Source organism: Podarcis gaigeae (genome assembly GCF_964106915.1).
Source record: "Podarcis gaigeae genome assembly, chromosome: 17".
In the NCBI taxonomy this organism is placed as follows: domain Eukaryota; kingdom Metazoa; phylum Chordata; class Lepidosauria; order Squamata; family Lacertidae; genus Podarcis; species Podarcis gaigeae.
Window position 1 is genome coordinate 8,067,112 of NC_139694.1, and position 19,847 is coordinate 8,086,958.

A 19,847-nucleotide genomic window follows, 5' to 3' on the forward strand; every position below is an offset into this window, starting at 1 on the left:
GAGGGAGAGGTCTTTTTCCTGTGCCTTCTGGTTCTCATTGAAGACTGTCCCAAACTTGAAGAAAAGGAAGCTCTGTTCTTTTGCACAGAAACTGAAAGGCTATGAATTTGTTTTTAAGAGACAGTGTGTAGACTTCTAATTGTTTGCTTATTACATCCAGATATCGCTTCAAACCTTTTGTTTTTAAGGAGCACCTAATGCAACAGGAGTTGGAAACAAATCTGTTAGAAACACATTCCTTGATAGAAATCTATAGGAAGAAAGGCCTGAATCTTAACTGGCTGATGTGCAGCACTTTGGGAGGAAAGACTTACCGTATTTTTCCGTGTATAAGACTAGGGTTTTTTCCCTTAAAAAACAATGTCCAAAATTTGGGGGCGTCTTAAACATGGATAGATCTTCCCCCATTTTTAAAAATCAGAGTCCCTAAAAATAGGGGGCGTTTTATACATGGGGTGCATCTTATAGACGGAAAAATTCAGTAATTTCTCGCTTTAAAGGTGATGCATTTGTGAAGTGCTCAACAATCCCTTATATGTGCTTTGCTGGGGACCGTGTTTCATGTAGGAGAGCTGCTTTTGTGCAGTGGTTAGAGCGTGAGTTGGGGGCCAAGAATTCCCTGGTTCAAATCTCAGCTGTAGGTGCCTAAAAGCAAGCCACGCTTTCTGCCTCAGCTTGCCCACCTGTAACTTCAATATAATAAGGGCCAGTTTATTTACAGCAGAATGAAGTGGTAAAGCTTTTCCTGGACTGAACTAGTTCAGGATGATAAATCCCTTCTGTGTGTTTTTTCTAAAAAGCATTTTATTGCTGAGAGTGGGGGTTTGGACACTAATTACAAACGACTGCAAGGGTGCTTTGGATCCTAGGTACAGTGGTGACCCGCAAGACGAATGCCTCACAAGGCGGAAAACCTGCTAGACGAAAGGGTTTTCCGTTTTGGAGGTGCTTCGCAAAACAAATTTCCTATGGGCTTGCTTCGCAAGACGAAAATGTCTTGCGAGTTCCTGCAGGGTTCCCCCCCCCCCGTTTTTCCCAAGCCGCTAAACCGCTTAACAGCTGATTCGCTAAGCCGCTTAACAGCTGATCCGCTAAGCCGCTTAACAGCTGATCCGTTAAGCCGCTTAACAGCTGATCCGCTAAGCCGCTTATCAGCTGATCCGCTAAGCCGCTAATAGCGCTAATCCGCTAAGCCGCTAATAGGGTTGCTTCGCAAGACGAAAAAACCGCAAGACGAAGAGACTCGTGGAACGGATTCTTTTCGTCTTGCGAGGCACCACTGTACATTTTATGTGGCCGGGGTGGGGGGAGTTGTGCTTCCAGTTGGGTTTATCTTGACACAAGAGTTAAGAGCATAAGTGGAGCCTGCTGGATCAGGCCAATGGTCCATATAGTCCAGCATCTTGTTCTTCCAGTAGCCAACAAGATTCCTGTGGGAAACGTGGAAGCAGAACCCACGCACAGCAACCTTCTCGCCCCTTGCAGTTTCCAGTGCTTAACTGTCTCTCCTTCTGCAACCTACTCAATCTGGAAGACCAGTCTTTCCCTCTGTAGGCTGCTGTTTTAGTTTTCTGTGGACTGCAAAAAGATCAGCAGCAAACCAGAAAATGCCTTAGGAGGGGCCCTCAAAAAATTATATGCAGTTAACATTTGTACACTGGGTTTAGAATGCATCAGAAAATTTCCCATCACTTGCACTAAGGGGCTTCTTTTATTGACTTCTTGCGACAGGTGTCTGTGTTCTCTAATTGTTCTTGATTATTTTCAGAGCTTGTTGTGAAAGCTGAATGTTAATTCTAATCAAGTTTTGTTCTGGTTGTAAAACTTCATGTAGTCATGCTGGCATTGTTTACCTTCTACAACATTCACCCATAGTTTATGAAGAGTTGTGTTATCCTCAGTTTTGTTCAGCCTAGTGAACTCTTTTGGTAACAATATGCACAGGTGTGCTCCTAGACAGGTTTCAGGTGGGTCACAAGAGAGATCAGATTTCACCTGTTGTTTGAAATTTGAGTCAGTCTTCCGTGGTGAACAAGTCCTCCTGGGAATCTTCAAATTAAGAAGTTGCCTTGAATGAAATCTTATACTACCCCTGTTAAAACAAAGAAAAGTACGGAACTTTAAAATATAGTGGCTGATGCTATTTTGATGCTTGTTAGACTTCAGCAATATATTTTTCTTGCATTTTAACCTCAAGATTGATTGTTTATTTAAGGGATCTATGGTTGACCCTTTCAGGGTCTCACAAAAAAGTTAGTTTAAAACATGGTAAAGATTAAAATATGAAATAAGGTCATGGGGAACAGCTTAATAGAAAAAAACAGCAACTAAAAACCACTAGACGCCTAAACAAACACGACAGACTTGAGCTGGCACTTAAAAATAATCCCTGTTGCTATCTCCTAACCAAGGCTGAAAATAAGAGTCTCAGACCCTGCGTTAAACGGAACTGAGCACAAATGTCAATGCAACAACACTGTATTCCTATAATTATGTTTGCAGTGTGGGTGAGATTTCATGCTCCAAAAGTGAGGAGGTGTGGGGAAGCATGTCTAATCTCATGCCGGTTTTGCATTTGTACCAGCCTCACGAACACCATGAGATAATCTCCAGCAAAAGTGCCTTACTGAAAAGTGTGACTTAGATTTTTCAGAAGAAGCCTATATACTTGTATTTGTTGAACATTCATCCCGATTCATTTGCACAACGGGAGGCTATGCAGCATCCGCGGCTTATTGATCATTGATTCTGATATGTTTACAGGGAGGTTATACAACAAGGTGTTAAGCAATGGTTATCCTGCTCTTTCCAGTGCATTTTCTTATTCCTTTACTTTCCTTACTGCAGAAAGTTCATTTTCCAGAAGTTATTCTGTTCAACAAGAACATTAAATCCACTTAAATTGCATGATCTGAATTTGTTGGCATGCGATTGAACCCCACCCACAAGATAGCAACAGTCTGGAAGTAGACATAGTAATCCTATAGTGAATCACCTGTTTTTCAATAAAAAAATGATATGTGTGGATGGAAATAAGCTTGCAGTCACATACAGTCTGACCAGGTGTTACTAGGTGTTTTTCCCACCCCAATACAATCCCAGGAGAATGGTTTCCTCCTGCGCAATGCAGCCATGCTGAAAAGAGCTGTCTTTACATAAGCAGAGCTGGGCAATATATCAATATATTGTCCCAAACCCGTTTGGAGTCCATATCGTGATGTTGGTTTCATAATTTTTGACCTGGCAATATATTGCAAATCAAGGTGTGTGCACGCATACATTATGCAGAAATCACAATGCAGGGAAAACCGTGAAGCAAGCCAACGCGTCTCTCATTTCCTGCAGCCCTTGTTAACTCTGCTGGCTCAGCTTTCTTCTGCCTCCTGCAGGGGCAGCAAATCACAAGAGCAGGTGCTGGCAAAAATCATGATACAGGAAAAACCATGAAGCCATCCAATTCTCTATCCTTATTTCGGACATTGCGATATATTGGTATAGCGCTATGTTTAGCTGGTGAGATATCTCAGTGTTGAAAACCAGATATCGGCCAGCCATTTATGTGAGCATCTTCTACTTGAGAACGATGTGAAGGTACCGTATTTTTCGCTCTATAAGACGCACCTGACCATAAGACGCACCTAGTTTTTGGAGGAGGAAAACAAGATAAAAAATATTCTGAATCTCAGAAGCCAGAACAACAAGAGGGATTGCTGCACAGCGAAATCACCGATCCCTCTTGCTGTTCTGGCTTCTGGGATAGCTGCGCAGCCTGCATTCGCTCCATAAGACGCACACACATTTCCCCTTACTTTTTAGGAGGGAAAAAGTGAGTCTTATAGAGCAAAAAATACAGTACTTCTGAAGTAGTGGTCCTCTGCAGGAACGGGAAGTCCAGGGAACCTCTGAAACAGTTCTTCAGATTTTAGCTATATTTCTGGCTTCTTCCTTTTTTAATTTCAGTATTCTGAACGCCTCCCAGAACAGTACCGAAGTCATCCTCTCTTCGGAAGTGGGAAGGACTGGCCAGAGAACTTGTGGAAGTCACTAGGCCGGCAACTGATCTTAGAGGGCTTTCTTACAGAGGTTTCTGGCCAACGCAAATTTACAACCAAGTGCAAGCTGACGCAGACGGTAAGTTTGCAACTAAAGAAGGTGCTCTATTAATTGATTGTCTTGGCAGCACCATATTGAGCCATAATTTGTTTTGTCTGTCTCAGGGTAAAGACTGGCTCTGTAAAGCAAGAAAGGAGTCAGGACAAAAGCTTCTGCTTCAGCCTAATGAGGAACTGAGCTTAAGGAAGTCTCCTTTAAGGTAACCATGGCCTGTCTAAGTACTGAAGTTAACAATGCTTATTTGTGTAAGTGCTTCCAGGCTGCCAAACATTAGGTCTGGATCATTTTGAAAGCTCACCTGTTGAAATGGTACATTGTTTTGTTTTGTTTTGTTTTTTTCATTAAAAAAATGGAAGCTTTTTCATAATACAATAAAAAAACTAATCTGAATGAAATAAGAAAGAGAGAGAGAGAGAGAGAGAGAGAGAGAGAGAAAGAAAGAAAGAAAGAAAGAAAGAAAGAAAGAAAGAAAGAAAGAAAGAAAATACAAAGTTTCTCTGGCTTTCAAATGTCACCACGATTTAAGGTTGCCATCTCCCACTTTAAACCTTTCTGTGCTTTCCAGTAGCACCTTAAAGACCAACTAAGTTAGTTCTTGGTATTAGCTTTCGTGTGCATGCACACTTCTTCAGATACCTTTCGTGTGTGCATGCACACGAAAGCTCATACCAAGAACTAACTTAGTTGGTCTTTAAGGTGCTACTGGAAGGAATTTTTTTGTTTTGACTATGGCAGACCAACACGGCTACCTATCTGTAACTGGAACTTTCTGTGCTGATTGTTCAAATTGAGTCCTCTGTTTGATATGACAGAATAAGGGCATGTGTCATTGTTTGTTTTGTTCAGGTTTGTATGGCAGGGGAAAGGTATTGCAATTGTCTTCTAGAATGTAAGGATTAACCTTACTATTAGACCAAAGCGGTGAAGAAAAAATATGGCAGGTTGGTGGCAGACAGGGAAAAGTGGTAAGATTTCATGGGATATGGTGATATACTACAGGAGTGCCGCAGTTTTCAGAGAGCTGAACTCCACTGCCTTAGAGATTGGCCTGAAAGTAAATAGAAGCTGCACTTTGAAATCATTCGCATTTGTGACTTTGCATTCTGCAAAAGTAATTTTTGAAGACTTGGCTGTGCATCTTGCTGTTGGAATGGTTTTTGCTATCAGGAAGGCTGAGATAATTTTCCTTCTCTTTCCAGCTATCAGTCGACCTCTTCAAACACCAGACATTCCTCCTATAGAACGTCACCTCAGTTGACAACAGAAAAGCAGGTCTGTATGGCAGAAACCAGCACTTTTTCATCGCTTCTTGCCTTCTAATCAAAGGCAGTGATCTGGTCAGGCTATCTGTCAGGCATAGCCAAACTGTTGCCTTCCAGTTGTTAATGGAACACAACTCCCATCATTCCTGATTACTGGCTATCTTGGCTGTGGCTAATGAGAACTGGAGTCTAACAACATTTGGAGAACTACAGGTTCAGCACACCTGCTATAGATGATAGGGTGGCAGGATCTAGCCTAACTGCCCGGTTCCTGGGCACATATTTCCTTGCTCTGGAGTTGCTGTACACATGATTGTACAGCGATGGGTGTTAGCTTGGCTAAAAGTGAGCTTGCATACCACTGTTAATTTTTCCTACTGATATGGAGCCCCATGAAATGTTGGGCATATTCTATGGTGACTTCTCAAGTTAGTGCAGCAGCTCTACAAAGCATGGTTCTCTGGCAGACAAAACACAGCTTTGTTGTTGTTGTTGAGTCGTTTAGTCGTGTCCAACTCTTCGTGACCCCCTGGACCAGAGCACGCCAGGCACTCCTGTCTTCCACTGCCTCCCGCAGTTTGGTCAAACTCATGCTGGTAGCTTCGAGAACACTGTCCAACCATCTTGTCCTCTGTCGTCCCCTTCTCCTTGTGCCCTCCATCTTTCCCAACATCAGGGTCTTTTCCAGGGAGTCTTCTCTTCTCATGAGGTGGCCAAAGTCTTGGAGCCTCAGCTTCAGGATCTGTCCTTCCAGTGAGCACTCAGGGCTGATTTCCTTCAGAATGGAGAGGTTTGATCTTCTTGCAGTCCATGGGACTCTCAAGAGTCTCCTCCAGCACCATAATTCAAAAGCATCAATTCTTTGGCGATCAGCCTTCTTTATGGTCCAGCTCTCACTTCCCTAACACATTCCATTCTCACTTCCAAAACACAGCTTAGGTAACTCTATGGTTTTGCTTAGCATGTTGTCTGAATCTGGGTGTGTGGTTTAACTCTTTCAGATAAGCCATGAGCTGCCACCAAGGTTTGTCCTTTGGTTTTTCAGCTTGTGGTTTGTGTGAGAGAGAAATGGGTTCGAAGGACATGCTAAGCTGCTGTGGCCTGTCTGAATGTTTGCACCAAATCATGGTTTCCCTTAGCAATATGCACAAATGAGATCTGTGTCTGCATTCCTTCTCTTATGAAAGGTGTTTCAAAAGGGACTTGGAAATGAAGCCTTAGAATTCTATATTGTTTTAAAGATTTCTTGGATACTGCAAAATTAAAAGATTTATTGATTGAATGAATAATGTTTATTCCATTAGTCCATAGACTATAACAGAATAAAGTAAGATACTAAGACTTTAATAAAAGAGTATTAGTCACAACTGAAATAAATACATAAGATATATACATAATAGACCTTAGGCAGGTGAAGTCAAGTAATCATGTCAGGATACATTTTATATTCTCCTGTCTTCAGATCTCCATGAGAGTTTACAGGAGTGGAATCTAAAATGTTTTTCTGAAACGAGATGCATTCCGTTAACACATTATCAAATTACTGATATTATTTTGAGTATTTTACTATAAATATTTATTCCAAGTAAATTTTTGCGTTTGTATTCATTTTCTGCTTTGGGATTTTGTATTCCTGAAGATGTCTTTGCATGAAAAGTTTTCGTATCGAGAAGCGAGTAAAGTCTCTAGAGAAAGTTCAACCTCAGCTAAAAGGTAATATTTCCAAAGTTTATCTACCTTATACCCCCCCCCCCTCTATCTTTTCAGATCTCCTTTTTCCATCTAGTCTTCCTATGGTCTCTTTAGAGAATGTTGGTCGGGTCAGCCGCTGTAAGTGGGACAATACAGTTACAAAAGCGCCTTTCTTTGTTGCTACAATTAGTAATGTCAATCATTTCAAGAGTTTTTGGTTCTTTAATCATCCACCCTTTAAATGATTAATTGATGACCAAATTACCACATTAGCCAAAGTACAATACAGATGCATTGGCGAAAGTCTGAAGGGTGTGTAAGACAACATACAGTTGAATAAGCAAAAACCCAATCGTTGTTAGATGGAAAATCAATATTTTTCTAGTTCCTATTACAGCAGCCTAACAGAACCAGCTTGGCCTAAAAACTCATCAACATGCAGGTCTGCAGGCAGTCATCATCACTGATTAAATAACTAAAACTTGATTAAATCTTCAGTTCTAATGAAAATACAGCCTTTTGTGCAATAGTTGTTTTAATCTAAGTGTGGGCACACTTTAGATTAGTGAGAGATTGTGTGTGTGTGTGTGAACTACAAAATCCACCAACTGCAGCCAGGTGCAAAATATGGGTAAAGAGGCCAGTTGCATACTGTACCACATGAACTGGGATTATCTGCACATACAAGATATGTTTTTTTAACCATATCTGAGTTACCACGTAACAGGGATTCTAACAGACTATTTTGAGGGTCGTGGAGCCTTTTGGTTGTTGCTATTGATAAGTGATTGGGAATCAGAAATGTGCAATCCACTGCAATTCAGCCGGCGACCTGCCTTTTGCCTGCGCTTTCATGTAGACTGCTGGGTGGGGTAATAGCTGCATAACCATAAAATACATAGATAGGCATGCAAGCCTGAACTGACACCAAAGTCAGGCTTATGGACATTCCTGCTCCTGTCCACATGTTCCACAAACACCCCCTCCCTTTGCTGCTAGTGGCAGCTGTGCTGGAGCTTTCTCGTCCATGGATGGCACAGTACAGTGGGTTCTGGATTCACTCACTGGTAAAACTTTCCAAGTAAGGCTGGGCAATATCTGGTTTTCAACATCACGATATATCACCAGCTAAACATTGCAACAGATTGATATCTCACGATGTGTGAAATAAGGATGGAGCTGTGCAAAGGCATTGGCTGCCTTCACGGTTTCTCCTGCATCGTGATTTTTGACAGCACCTGCTCTTGTGATTCTCTGCCCGCTGCATCAGGCGGGGGGAGCTGAGCTGGAAGAGTTAACAGGAGCTGCAGGAATCGAGAGAGGCATGGGCTGGCTTCACGGTTTCCCCCACATTGTGATTTTTGCCTAACACACACACACACACACACACACACACACACACACAACACACACACACCCTGATTCGCAGTATATTGCCACATCAGAAGTTATGAAACCGAGATCATCATATGGACTTCAAACCAGTTTGGGGCAATATATCAATATATCGCCTATCTCCAAGGATATTTCCCAGATATGTCAAGGAAAAGGTGCAGGGATTTTTGTGTCAGTTGCTGGATAGACAGGCTGAATTGAAGTCAGAACACTTGCCTCCTTTCTTTTGATAGTGCCACAGCGCAGTTGCCACTGCTTCCGACCCCTTCAGATTCTGCTGCATCTCTAAGAGAGAAGGAATTGCAGGTGAGTACGTCAACTGAAGTGATTCCTTATTTGAAGGTATGTTTACTGGGGCTGTCACCTGATTAAAGAAATCTTAGTGAATTAGTTTTATGAGTTGCAGATAATGATGAAGTTTCCTGGAGTGAAGATGTCCTCTCGTCTGATGTGCATCTGTCTTCAGCATTATATACATTTTGACGCCGGGTCGAGATGCAGCTTTTTGCACAAGCATTTAGGGGTGGAGAATGAGACCAGAATGCCCTTCCCATTGTAGTGTTGCCTTTTCTATTAATGTTTATGTATTACACGGCTAGGGACGCAGGTGGCGCTGTGGGTTAAACCACAGAGCCTAGGACTTGCCGATCAGAAGGTCGGCTGTTTGAATCCCTGCGATGAGGTGAGCTCCCGTTGCTTGGTCCCTGCTCCTGCCAACCTAGCAGTTTGAAAACACATCAAAGTGCAAGTAGATAAATAGGTACCGCTTCAGCGGGAAGGTAAACGGTGTTTCCGTGCGCTGCTCTGGTTCACCAGAAGCAGCTTAGTCATGCTGGCCACATGACCCGGAAGCTGTACACCAGCTTCCTTGGCCAATAAAGCGAGATGAGTGCCGCAACCCCAGAGTCGGTCACGACTGGATCTAATGGTCAGGGGTCCCTTTACCTTTACCTATCTTCACTTTCATGTTTATCTTCAGAGTCACATACCTTTTGGGTTTACTCACTCAGGACATACACATCCCCATTCATCCTCTGAGACCCTCATAGGCATCACAGTACAGCCTTCACATGTTGTCTTTTGCCTTTAATAGACAATGCTATATGGCAAGCTAGTGACAGCCCGTCAGAAACTGGCGAATGAGAAGGACATTCCTCCAGCCGTACTAGCAACAAATAAAGTGCTGGTTGATATGAGCGTGATAAGGTAAGCCTTTATTTTGGTTTGAATAAGAAGATAAACCTTGTCTGACGACCTAATAATTTATGCCAGCAAGACGAGTCTTTTCCAGGGAGGATGATATGATGGGCTGTCATTGCCCACTTTACAGTAGTCAGAGCTGAAGCGCTACAAAAACCAGCAGAATCTATTTGACCAGAGACCATAATAGGATAGGACACAGGGAGCAGGGAATGTGTGCACAAACCACAGCAGCCACACTTAAGATAATCTTTATGTAATATGCAAATAAAGTATTTACACATTCAATTGAGAGTTGTAAAGTTTTCCCGAGTCATCAAATGATGAACATGCATGTGCAAATCAACATAGAATATTGTTCATGACTTAGAAATGGCACTGGTCTAGAAGATTTCGTTACCTGTTTTAAAACCTGTCACCTGCTTGCACATTCTTACTCTCTTGAGGAAAACAGTCTTCAGAAATTTGTCAAGGTCTCTTACAGAAGCTAAATTGTTAGCAGTGATGGTAGTAGCTTGTAGGGTTTTATTTGTTAAAATCCAGACTTACCTGCATACACCTTATGTATCGAAGCTCACGGCATTAAATTACAGAACGTCTCCAATATTTCCTTCAGGCCTACAACTGTGGAAAACATTAAGAGAGTTGATGGCGTTTCGGAAGCGAAATCTACCATGCTGGCTCCTCTCCTGGTCACAATCAAGGAGTTCTGCCAGGCAAATGATTTACAGGTCAGATGTAATTGAATTAATGTACTGTACCTGGTTTCCCTCCCCTGCATTTATTTCCTCAGGGTTCAAAAGGGCTTTAAAAAGGATTGTTTTGACTTGTCAGCAGAAACCCACTGATGTCTCTGCCATGCAAATTTCTAGGGCAAGGGTAGGCCCATTGCAATGAATGGATTTGCGTCATCCACGGCTGGCTGACCTTGGACTCTCATCACCACACAATCAAGCGATTGGTGGGAGTTGGTGCTGCTGCTGGGGGCCTGAGAGTCATCATGACACTAATCTCTGCTTTTCAAAGTAGTGTATTTTCTCCCTTTTGTCCTGTCCCAGATGAATATAGAATGTGGAACAAGTCTATGCAGGCATTGCAGAGGCATAAAGGTAGCCATCAGCATTGCAGGATTATAGAACTGCTTAGCTCAAGGAGTCTCAAAAGTGACACTAAAAGTACCCTTTTCGTGATTATTATTTTTAAAATGTGAATATAGCCAATCCAGAGTGTAATATGGAAGATAGCTTCATAAAATTCTTTGAATCCTAGTCACTGTTTTGGGTTATCTGTAAAACATTGTCTAATCTGGAAAAATATAGTTACCGTATTTTTCCCTCTATAACACGCAGTTTTTTTCTCCTAAAAAGGAAGGGGAAATGTCTGTGCGTGTTATAGAGCGAATGTGTGGTCCCTGGAGCCGAAAAATCAGGCAAAAATCAAATTGCCAGGCGAAAATCAAATCGCGGCGCTTCACGGAGAAGGGAAAACTGAAAAGAGGAAGCGGCTGCTTTCCTGCATTCTGCCTCAGGGTCTTACTGCCCACCCTCCTCTGTTTCGTTGCTGTGTTTGCTGAAACGGAACAAAGAGCAGGGAAAGCCCCTCCCCTCCAGGCAAGCTCCGGTGCTGCTGGGGGAGAGGGAGAGAGAGGGGGGAAGGGAGAGAGAGGGGGGAGGGGGAGGGAGAGAGAGGGGGGAGGGGGAGGGAGGGAGGGAGGGAGGGAGAGAGAGAGAGAGAGAGAGAGAGAGAGAGAGAGAGAGAGAGAGATGGCTGGCTGGCTTGGGTGGGGGAAAACTTTTGCCTTTCTTTTCTCCAACCCGTTAAATCCCTCTCCTGCATTCTTAGCCAGCTGCTTCTCTGCACACCCCTCTAATGTCCCTTCTTTGTTTTTCCTTCGCTCCCCACTTAAAATGTGGTTACAAAGCATAGATCCACATGGATCCTCAGGATCTTTGCATTGGGTCACCCCAAATTCACCATCAGATCACATAGCATGTCCATGGCTACAGCCTGCCCCCCCAAAATCACGCACCCACAATTGCCTGGAGCTGCAATGGTGCAAAAACGTGGTTAAAAAGCATGGATCCACATGGATCATCAGGATCTTTGCATTGGGTCACCCCAAATTCACCATCAGATCACATGTCTGTGGCCACAGCATGAAGCCCAAAAATGATACATCCACTGTTTCATTCAGAATGTTTTTTCCCTTGTTTTCCTCCTCTAAAAACAATGTGCGTGTTATGGTCAGGTGCGTGTTATAGAGCGAAAAATACGGTAACTTTCCGACGGTGTTCAGCCATCAACATCATTGGCTTAGTTAGTGGCTTTCCCTTGAGGTTTTAGGATTTTTTAAAAATAATAAAAGCTTGCTTATTGTTGTATAGATTGATGTCTTCAAGAGTTCTGGATCCAGAGATCAGCCAGAAATAGATCTTCAGAAGGATGGTGGATGCAGCACTCTAACAGAATCGGAACGCACAACTTACACATTGTTTCAGGAAAAAAGCATGTCATTGGTAAGCTCTTGAACCTCCAGCTGTGTTTCATAGCTGCTCTGCTCTAGAGGATTATGATCTATTTCGGTTAATTTTTGTGAAATTGAAAGGTGTAAGACCGGCTGCTGCTGATGCATAGTGCAAGCCACAAGTGAGCTCTGTGGCTTGGGGAGAGCACTTACAGTGGTACAGTGGTGCCCCGCAAGACGAATGCCTCACAAGACGAAAAACCCGCAAGACGAAAGGGTTTTCCGTTTTTTGAGGCACTTCGCAAGACGAATTTCCCTATGGGCTTGCTTCGCAAGAAGAAAGCCCATAGGGAAATCTCCGGGGACCTCTTTTAAATGCTGGCGGTGGGGAGCAAAGCCTTTCCCCCCCCTCCGGCCTTCAGAAGAGGTCCAGGAAGGCCGGCGGGGGCCGAAAGGCTTTGCTCCCCAGCGCCAGCATTTTAAAAGCAGTCCGGGATAGCAGGGAAGCGCTTCCCGCTATCCTGGACGGCTTTTGAAGGCAGGCGGGGGGAGCAAAGACTTTTGCTCCCCCGCCAGCCTTAAGAAGAGGTCCAGGACCTCTTCTGAAGGCTGGCGGGGGGCAAAAGTCTTTGCTCCCCCCTGCCTGCCTTCCCGGGAGAGCGGAGAAACGCAGCGTGTTTCTCCTCTGTCCCGGACTGCTTTTGCAGGGGGGGAGCAAAGACTTTCCGCTCTCCCGGGAAGGCAGGCACGGGGGAGCAAAGACTTTTGCCCCCCGCCAGCCTTCAGAAGAGGTCCTGGACAAAGGTCTTTGTCCCCCCTGCCTGCCTTCCCGGGGGCTTTTAAGAGCGGACGGCTTTTGAAGGCAGGCGGAGGGGAGCAAAGACTTTCGCCCCCCGCCAGCCTTCAGAAGAGGTCCAGGACCTCTTCTGAAGGCTGGCGGGGGGCGAAAGTCTTTGTCCCCCCTGCCTGCCTTCCCGGGGGCTTTTAAATCGCCCCGGGACAGCGGAGAAGTCCTCCGCTGTCCCGGGGCGATTTTTAAATGCTGGCGGGCGGCAGCAAAGCCTTCGCTGCCGCCCGCCAGCATTTTAAAATGCTGTCCCGGGGTTTTTTAAAATGCTGGGGGTGGGAAGAAAAGCCCTTGTCCCCCCCCCAGCCTTCAGAAGAGGTCGGGGGACAGACTGTCCCGGACCTGGTCTGAAGGCAGTTTCCATAGGAACGCATTAATTGATTTTTAATGCATTCCTATGGGAAACCGTGCTTCGCAAGACGAAAAACTCGCAAGACGAAAAAACTTGCGGAACGAATTAATTTCGTCTTGCGAGGCACCACTGTACCTCTGGTTACGTACTTAATTCGTTCCGGAGGTCCGTTCTTAACCTGAAGCACCACTTTAGCTAATGGGGCCTCCCGCTGCTGCCGTGCCGCCGGAGCACGATTTCTGTTCTCATCCTGAAGCAAAGTTCTTAACCCGAGGTACTATTTCTGGGTTAGTGGAGTCTGTAACCTGAAGCGTATGTAACCTGAGGTACCACTGTATTTGGAACAGAGTGGCAGAATGTTAGGATTCAACAAGGTTTTAATTCTAAGCACTGCTTATCTGGATGTATAAGGCCTCTATATGCATTCCCTTAAACTGGAACTGTTTTCTTCATAGGGTGTCAGCTGTATGTAGCAGACCCATGCAACCTGCCCCACCAACATGGTTGTGATAAGTGCACATGTACCACAGCTACATAGGATCTAGATATAGGGAATTGGCTCCCACACATGGAGGGAGGGGCTGTTCCACCAAAGTCAGTGGAATGTAACTTTCTAAAAAACCAGGCTTATAATAGGATAGTCCTAGAATTGCCACATTTTTTTTTATGTGGGCAAAATATCTGTGCCTTTCATCACTTCCTAACAGGCAGAAATTAACTAGTGAAGCACTTCATCACACTAAAAGTGTGAAGCTTCACCAATTAATACTTTGCTCAACTTAAAGAAAGACACAGAGCCATAACAAACCCTAGGTTGTATGGCCAAAGTGCACCATTTAATGTTTGGCAAGTCTTGTTCAATGGTTGTAGCAGAAACAATAAAGTAGACTTAAAGGCTAACACGTTTATTGTGGCATAAGCTTTTCTGGTTTGGGGCAGCCTACAAAGTGGAGCATGGCCTACGAAAGCTCATTTTATTCAACAATTTCTATGCTACTTAACTAAAATTGTCTCTAAGGGGTGTCAAAATACATTTGGTAGTATGCTACTCTTGTTGTGTTTAATGTTCACTGCTGTTTCCTAAATGGGTTTGAAACCTATATTCTGTTAAAGCCACACCAAATGTTTATCTGCTTTGTTTTTGAAGTGGAGGGAAGCAATTGTTCCCCTAGTCCCACTAAATAATGTTATATTCTCCACTCTCTTTTTGTCATTTCTTTACTGCTCTGGTGTTGTTTTCTTCTCTACTGGTATTTTGCTGCCTTCTTCCTGGGAACAATCTTACACGTGCAATCCCAGCCAATTGGCAATCAGGCCACGAAGTTGGCGACATGATGCCGTGTGGCTGTGCAGATTTGGTTATGTGGCAACATTGCTGAGCATAAGTTAGAACATTTCTTCTAGGATCTGCATTGTTCTCATTTTATAGGGAAGAGCATACAGTGGTGCCTCGCAAGACGAAAATAATCCGTTCCGCGAGTCTATTCGTCTAGCGGTTTTTTCGTCTTGCGAAGCAACCCTATTAGCGGCTTAGCGGCTATTAAAGGCTTAGCGGCTTAGCGGCTAAAAGGCTATTAGCGGCTTAGAAAAAGGGGGGGGGAGCGAAAAAAATCGCAAGGCTCGCAAGACATTTTCGTCTTGCGAAGCAAGCCCATAGGGAAATTCGTCTTGCGAAGCGCATCGAAAAACGGAAAACCCTTTCGTCTAGCGGGTTTTTCGTCTTGCGAGGCATTCGCCTTGCGGGGCACCACTATATTTTCTTTTCAGAGTAACCTCTCTTGCCCATCCCCCAAAAAGTGCAGCATTTTTTTTATTAAAGATTTTCTTGTTTTACAGAAGTATGTGTAATTTTTTCTCTTATTTTTTCCATATAACATTTTTACAAATCCGTTTCATTTGTTGAGACATTAGGGGGAGAAAAAAAAGGGGTGGAGGAGGGGAAGATAGGTGGGGTTGGGGTTGGGTGGCAATGTTTCTATTATGCTTAATGTATGTAGGGTTTGGTGTCAGCGTTGCTCGTGCATGTTCTCTGCTGTTCACTTGTGTTCCTTTGGTGGCGAGAGAGGTTGGGGTTGGCCTAGGGTGTGGTTGTTTGTTTGTGATTGGCTATGGTGGTCTTTGTTTTCATGTGTGAGTGGGGTGGGTGGGTGAACAGCCATATGAGAAATATGTAAAATAACTAAGCAAGTATTAGACATCACCCCAGAATTGGCCCTACTAAACATCTTCCAAAACAACAATGCCCGTTTACACCACAAAGAACTCATAACCCACCTACTTTCAGCAGCCAGAAACACCATAACCAGACATTGGAGAGACCTGTCAGGAGTAAGCATGGACCAATGGTACCAAATAGTACGGGAAACAGCCCTACTAGAAAAATTAACCAATAAACTGAAACTGACACGGGGACAAACAGAAGAATACACCTTTACCCTGGTATGGCTCCCCTTTATCACATACAGCATATATGTTTAGCACCAACAGCATATAAATCAATATGGGATGCATTTTTCACCACTGCCGAAAATTGTCATTGAACATGACCTTCCCCCTACTTAGTCCTATACCTTATTTTGTTACACTTATTTGTCACAGAGTGCTGCTGTGCAATGATGCTGAGGGCTTGCTGCCTGCTCAACTCCCTCCTCCCAGGAGTGTTCCTTGTTAGATAGCCAACCAATTTAAAATGCCCAAGGACTAATTAACAAGGAGCAATAATACAATTAGTACTAGGTAATTTGATGCCTTGTATCAAATAACCATTGATTACAGGGTGCACCCTGGTGTCTCCTGTCTGGGAGAGTCAGCAAACATAACATACAGCCATCCTCTTTATGGGAAGAATATAATTGTCAAAGTGTAGATAGTTGGTGCATAAGCGGCTGCTTAGGGGGGTTCAGTACCGAAAAGTAGTGTTGTTTTTTTAACCTGAATCTAAATATATTCAGTAGTGCTATTACTAGTGTATAGTTTCACTTATAGCCCAAATAATTTTTCAACAGGCATCTACCCTCTAGAACAGTGATGGCCAAACTTGGCCCTCCAGTTGCTTTGGGACAACAACTCCCATCATCCCTAGCTAACAGGACATCTGGCCAGGGATGATGGGAATTGTAGTCCCCAAACAGCTGGAGGGCCAAGTTTGGCCATCACTGCTCTAGAATTACACAATTAAGTTCAACATTCAACCTTTTTTTTATATATATTCCAGCATTATTAGGTGCAAGCAACTTGTAATCTGCAGCCATCACTGGTAGCTAAGCAAATCTGGGGTTTTTCACATCCTGCCTGAATCTGTAAAAACACAAGCACAAAACATATCTGTATGGAGAGACCACAATACAGTCATACCTCGGGTTACAGACGCTTCGGGTTGCGCACTATGCCGAACCCGGTTACTTCCGGGTTTCGGCGCTTGTGCATGCGCAAAGGCACTAAATCACGCTTTGCACATGCCTCCCACACAGATCACGTTCGCAACCCGAGCGTCCACTGTATATATCTGGGTGTGGTGTGTTTGGCTTGGTGGGTCATTGGCCTGATATATTCAGTAGTGGTTAAAATCGTCATTGCGTTTTATAGCCCCCAAGAGCCTCATACACTTTCTTTGTTGCAGATATTATTAACAGACTTTTTAGGGTGCTAAGATGGCAGCCCTGTGTCAAGTTATCTTCCCTTTCCTACTCCCAAGCAAAGTATAGTGAAGCAAACCAGAAATTGCCAAAATACTATTTCTATTGATAAAGAACTATTTCTCTTTCTGGGGAAATGTATTTTCAGCTATAAAGTTTTGATGGCCAGACTTAATGTATCTCTTCTGATTGCTGTCTTTCTTGTATCCTCAGAGGAGTATAAGTGACCAACGGTCTTTGCCTCTTACTGTGGTTGGCACACATCTATCCCAAGCCTTGAAAGCTGGCTACCCAGTCAATTTACAACGTGCCGGTCTCACTCCTGAGATACAAGAGATGATCATGAAAGTCATCCAAAACCCTCCCATCAACTCAGGTGAAAAGTTCAGCCAAGCACTACAGCCTCTAATAAATGATATTCTTTAGATACGGACAAAATATGAGAGCTTCAGTACCTTTGAAAATGGCCCATTCCTGGGCAAAGATGAGCCTAATTAATTGTGATGTGAATAGGGCACCTCATAATGAAACTGCCAGTGTTTTATCAAAAAGAAAATGGTCCCATCTGCACAACTTTGCAAATTCAGAGAGAAGTAGAAAAGATAATAGCTTTTGTTTTCATTGGTGTTTCTGAGATGAATTTGTGAATGCTTATTAAGATAACCTACATTTATGAGGTTCTGGCTTTACAGAATTGGGGTTGGCATGTGCAAAAATGATTGGAAATCCCCATTATTCTACAGTGGTGCCCCGCAAGATGAATGCCTCGCAAGACGAAAAACCCGCTAGAGGAAAGGGTTTTCCGTTTTTTGAGGCGCTTCGCAAGACGAATTTCCCTATGGGCTTGCTTCGCAAGAAGAAAGCCCATAGGGAAATCTCCGGGGACCTCTTTTAAATGCTGGCGGTGGGGAGCAAAGCCTTTCCCCCCCCTCCGGCCTTCAGAAGAGGTCCAGGAAGGCCGGCGGGGGCCGAAAGGCTTTGCTCCCCACCGCCAGCATTTTAAAAGCGGTCCGGGATAGCAGGGAAGCGCTTCCCGCTATCCCGGATGGCTTTTGAAGGCAGGCGGGGGGGGAGCAAAGACTTTCGCCCCCCACCGGCCTTCAGAAGAGGTCCTGGACCTCTTCTGAAGGCCGGTGGGGGGCAAAAGTCTTTGCTCCCCCCTGCCTGCCTTCCCGGGAGAGCGGAGAAACGCAGCGCTTTCTCCGCTTTCCCGGACGGCTTTTGAAGGCAGGCGGCGGGGGGGAGCAAAGACTTTCGCTCCCCACCGGCCTTCAGAAGAGGTCCTGGACCTCTTCTGAAGGCTGGTGGGGGGCGAAAGTCTTTGCTCCCCCCCCCGCCTGCCTTCCCGGGGGCTTTAAAATTGCCCCGGGACAGCGGAGAAGTCCGCTGTCCGGGGCGATCTTAAAATGCTGGTGGGCGGCAGCGCTGCCGTCCGCCAGCATTGTAAAAAACCCCGGGACAGCGGAGAAGTCCTCTGCTGTCCCGGGGTTTTTTAAAATGCTGGGGGTGGGAAGAAAAGCCCTTGTCCCCCCCCCCCAGCCTTCAGAAGAGGTCGGGGGACAGACTGTCCCCGGACCTGGACTGAAGGCGGTTTCCTTAGGAACGCATTGATTGATTTTCAATGCATTCCTATGGGAAACCGTGCTTCGCAAGACGAAAAACTCGCAAGACGAAAAAACTTGCGGAACGAATTAATTTCGTCTTGCAAGGCACCACTGTATATTGTTTTATCCAAAGTTCAACTTTCCCTGGACCTTAAAAAAAAGTAATTTGCCTGCTCTGTATATAGAGCGTTCTTTTGGTTGTATCCAACTAAATTTTACCATTGACATTGGTGGACCTAAGTTGTTGTTGTTTAGTAGTTTAGTTGTGTCTGACTCTTCGTGACCCCCTGGACCAGAGCACGCCAGGCACTCCTGTCTTCCACTGCCTCCCGCAGTTTGGTCAAACTCATGCTGGTAGCTTTGAGAACACTGTCCAACCATCTCGTCCTCCCTCGTCCCCTTCTCCTTGTGCCCTCCATCTTTCCCAACATCAGGGTCTTTTCCAAGGAGTCTTCTCTTCTCATGAGGTGGTCCAAGTATTGGAGCCTCAGCTTCAGGATCTGTCCTTCCAGTGAGCACTCAGGGCTGATTTCCTTAAGAATGGATACGTTTGATCTTCTTGCAGTCCATGGGACTCTCAAGAGTCTCTTCCAGCACCATAATTCAAAAGCATCAATTCTTCAGTGATCAGCCTTCTTTATGGTCTAGCACTCACTTCCATACATCACTACTGGGAAAACCATAACTTTAACTGTATGGACCTTTATTGGCAAGGTGATGTCTCTGCTTTTTAAGATGCTGTCTAGGTTTGTCATTGGACCTAAGTTAGTCACGTCCATTAATTTTCATGGGAGGAATAGGACTCGATAGTTGAAACCCGCTGATGAGATTCATTCATTGCATCCCATCCAACAGATCTTTTCTGAGTATGACAGGCTTTGGATGCAAACCTAAATATGATTTTGTGGAAATTAAAGCAGTTCTTCACAGTGGGGTTTTTTCCCCTCTTACCAAATAATAATTATTGCATGGATGTTTTTCCCCTTTCCAAGATGTAACACAAATGAAAGCCATTAGAACACTAGTCCCTGCAGATATTGAACTGTATCTTATAAGAATGACCATTGCACTGCTGAAGAAAGGGCACAGAAGTCGGCAGCTGGGACAGCAGGACGATTCAGAAAAGCAAGGACCAGCTGGAGAACCTTCATGTCTACAGACCACGACAGTACCCTCACAGAAGGATGGGGAGAAAATTATGTGGATTAAAACAAAGGTTTGTAAACAAAGTTATACAAAGAAAGAGAGGAAGACACTGTCAAACTAATTATGCAAGAAAGAAA

General features: G+C 44.3%; 1 protein-coding gene across 1 annotated transcript in view; it reads left to right on the forward strand.

Annotated features, from left to right (window-relative positions):
- The window catches only part of WRN (WRN RecQ like helicase), a 65,135-nt gene that overhangs the window by 38,603 nt on the left and 6,685 nt on the right, over positions 1 to 19,847 (forward strand). Inside the window, exons 24-33 of the mRNA XM_083718369.1 lie at positions 3,961 to 4,131; positions 4,218 to 4,312; positions 5,313 to 5,385; positions 7,015 to 7,088; positions 8,696 to 8,768; positions 9,556 to 9,668; positions 10,279 to 10,393; positions 12,047 to 12,178; positions 17,174 to 17,336; positions 19,557 to 19,780. Coding sequence (XP_083574495.1) covers positions 3,961 to 4,131; positions 4,218 to 4,312; positions 5,313 to 5,385; positions 7,015 to 7,088; positions 8,696 to 8,768; positions 9,556 to 9,668; positions 10,279 to 10,393; positions 12,047 to 12,178; positions 17,174 to 17,336; positions 19,557 to 19,780 — 1,233 coding nt within the window. The remainder of the gene's footprint in view (positions 1 to 3,960; positions 4,132 to 4,217; positions 4,313 to 5,312; positions 5,386 to 7,014; positions 7,089 to 8,695; positions 8,769 to 9,555; positions 9,669 to 10,278; positions 10,394 to 12,046; positions 12,179 to 17,173; positions 17,337 to 19,556; positions 19,781 to 19,847) is intronic.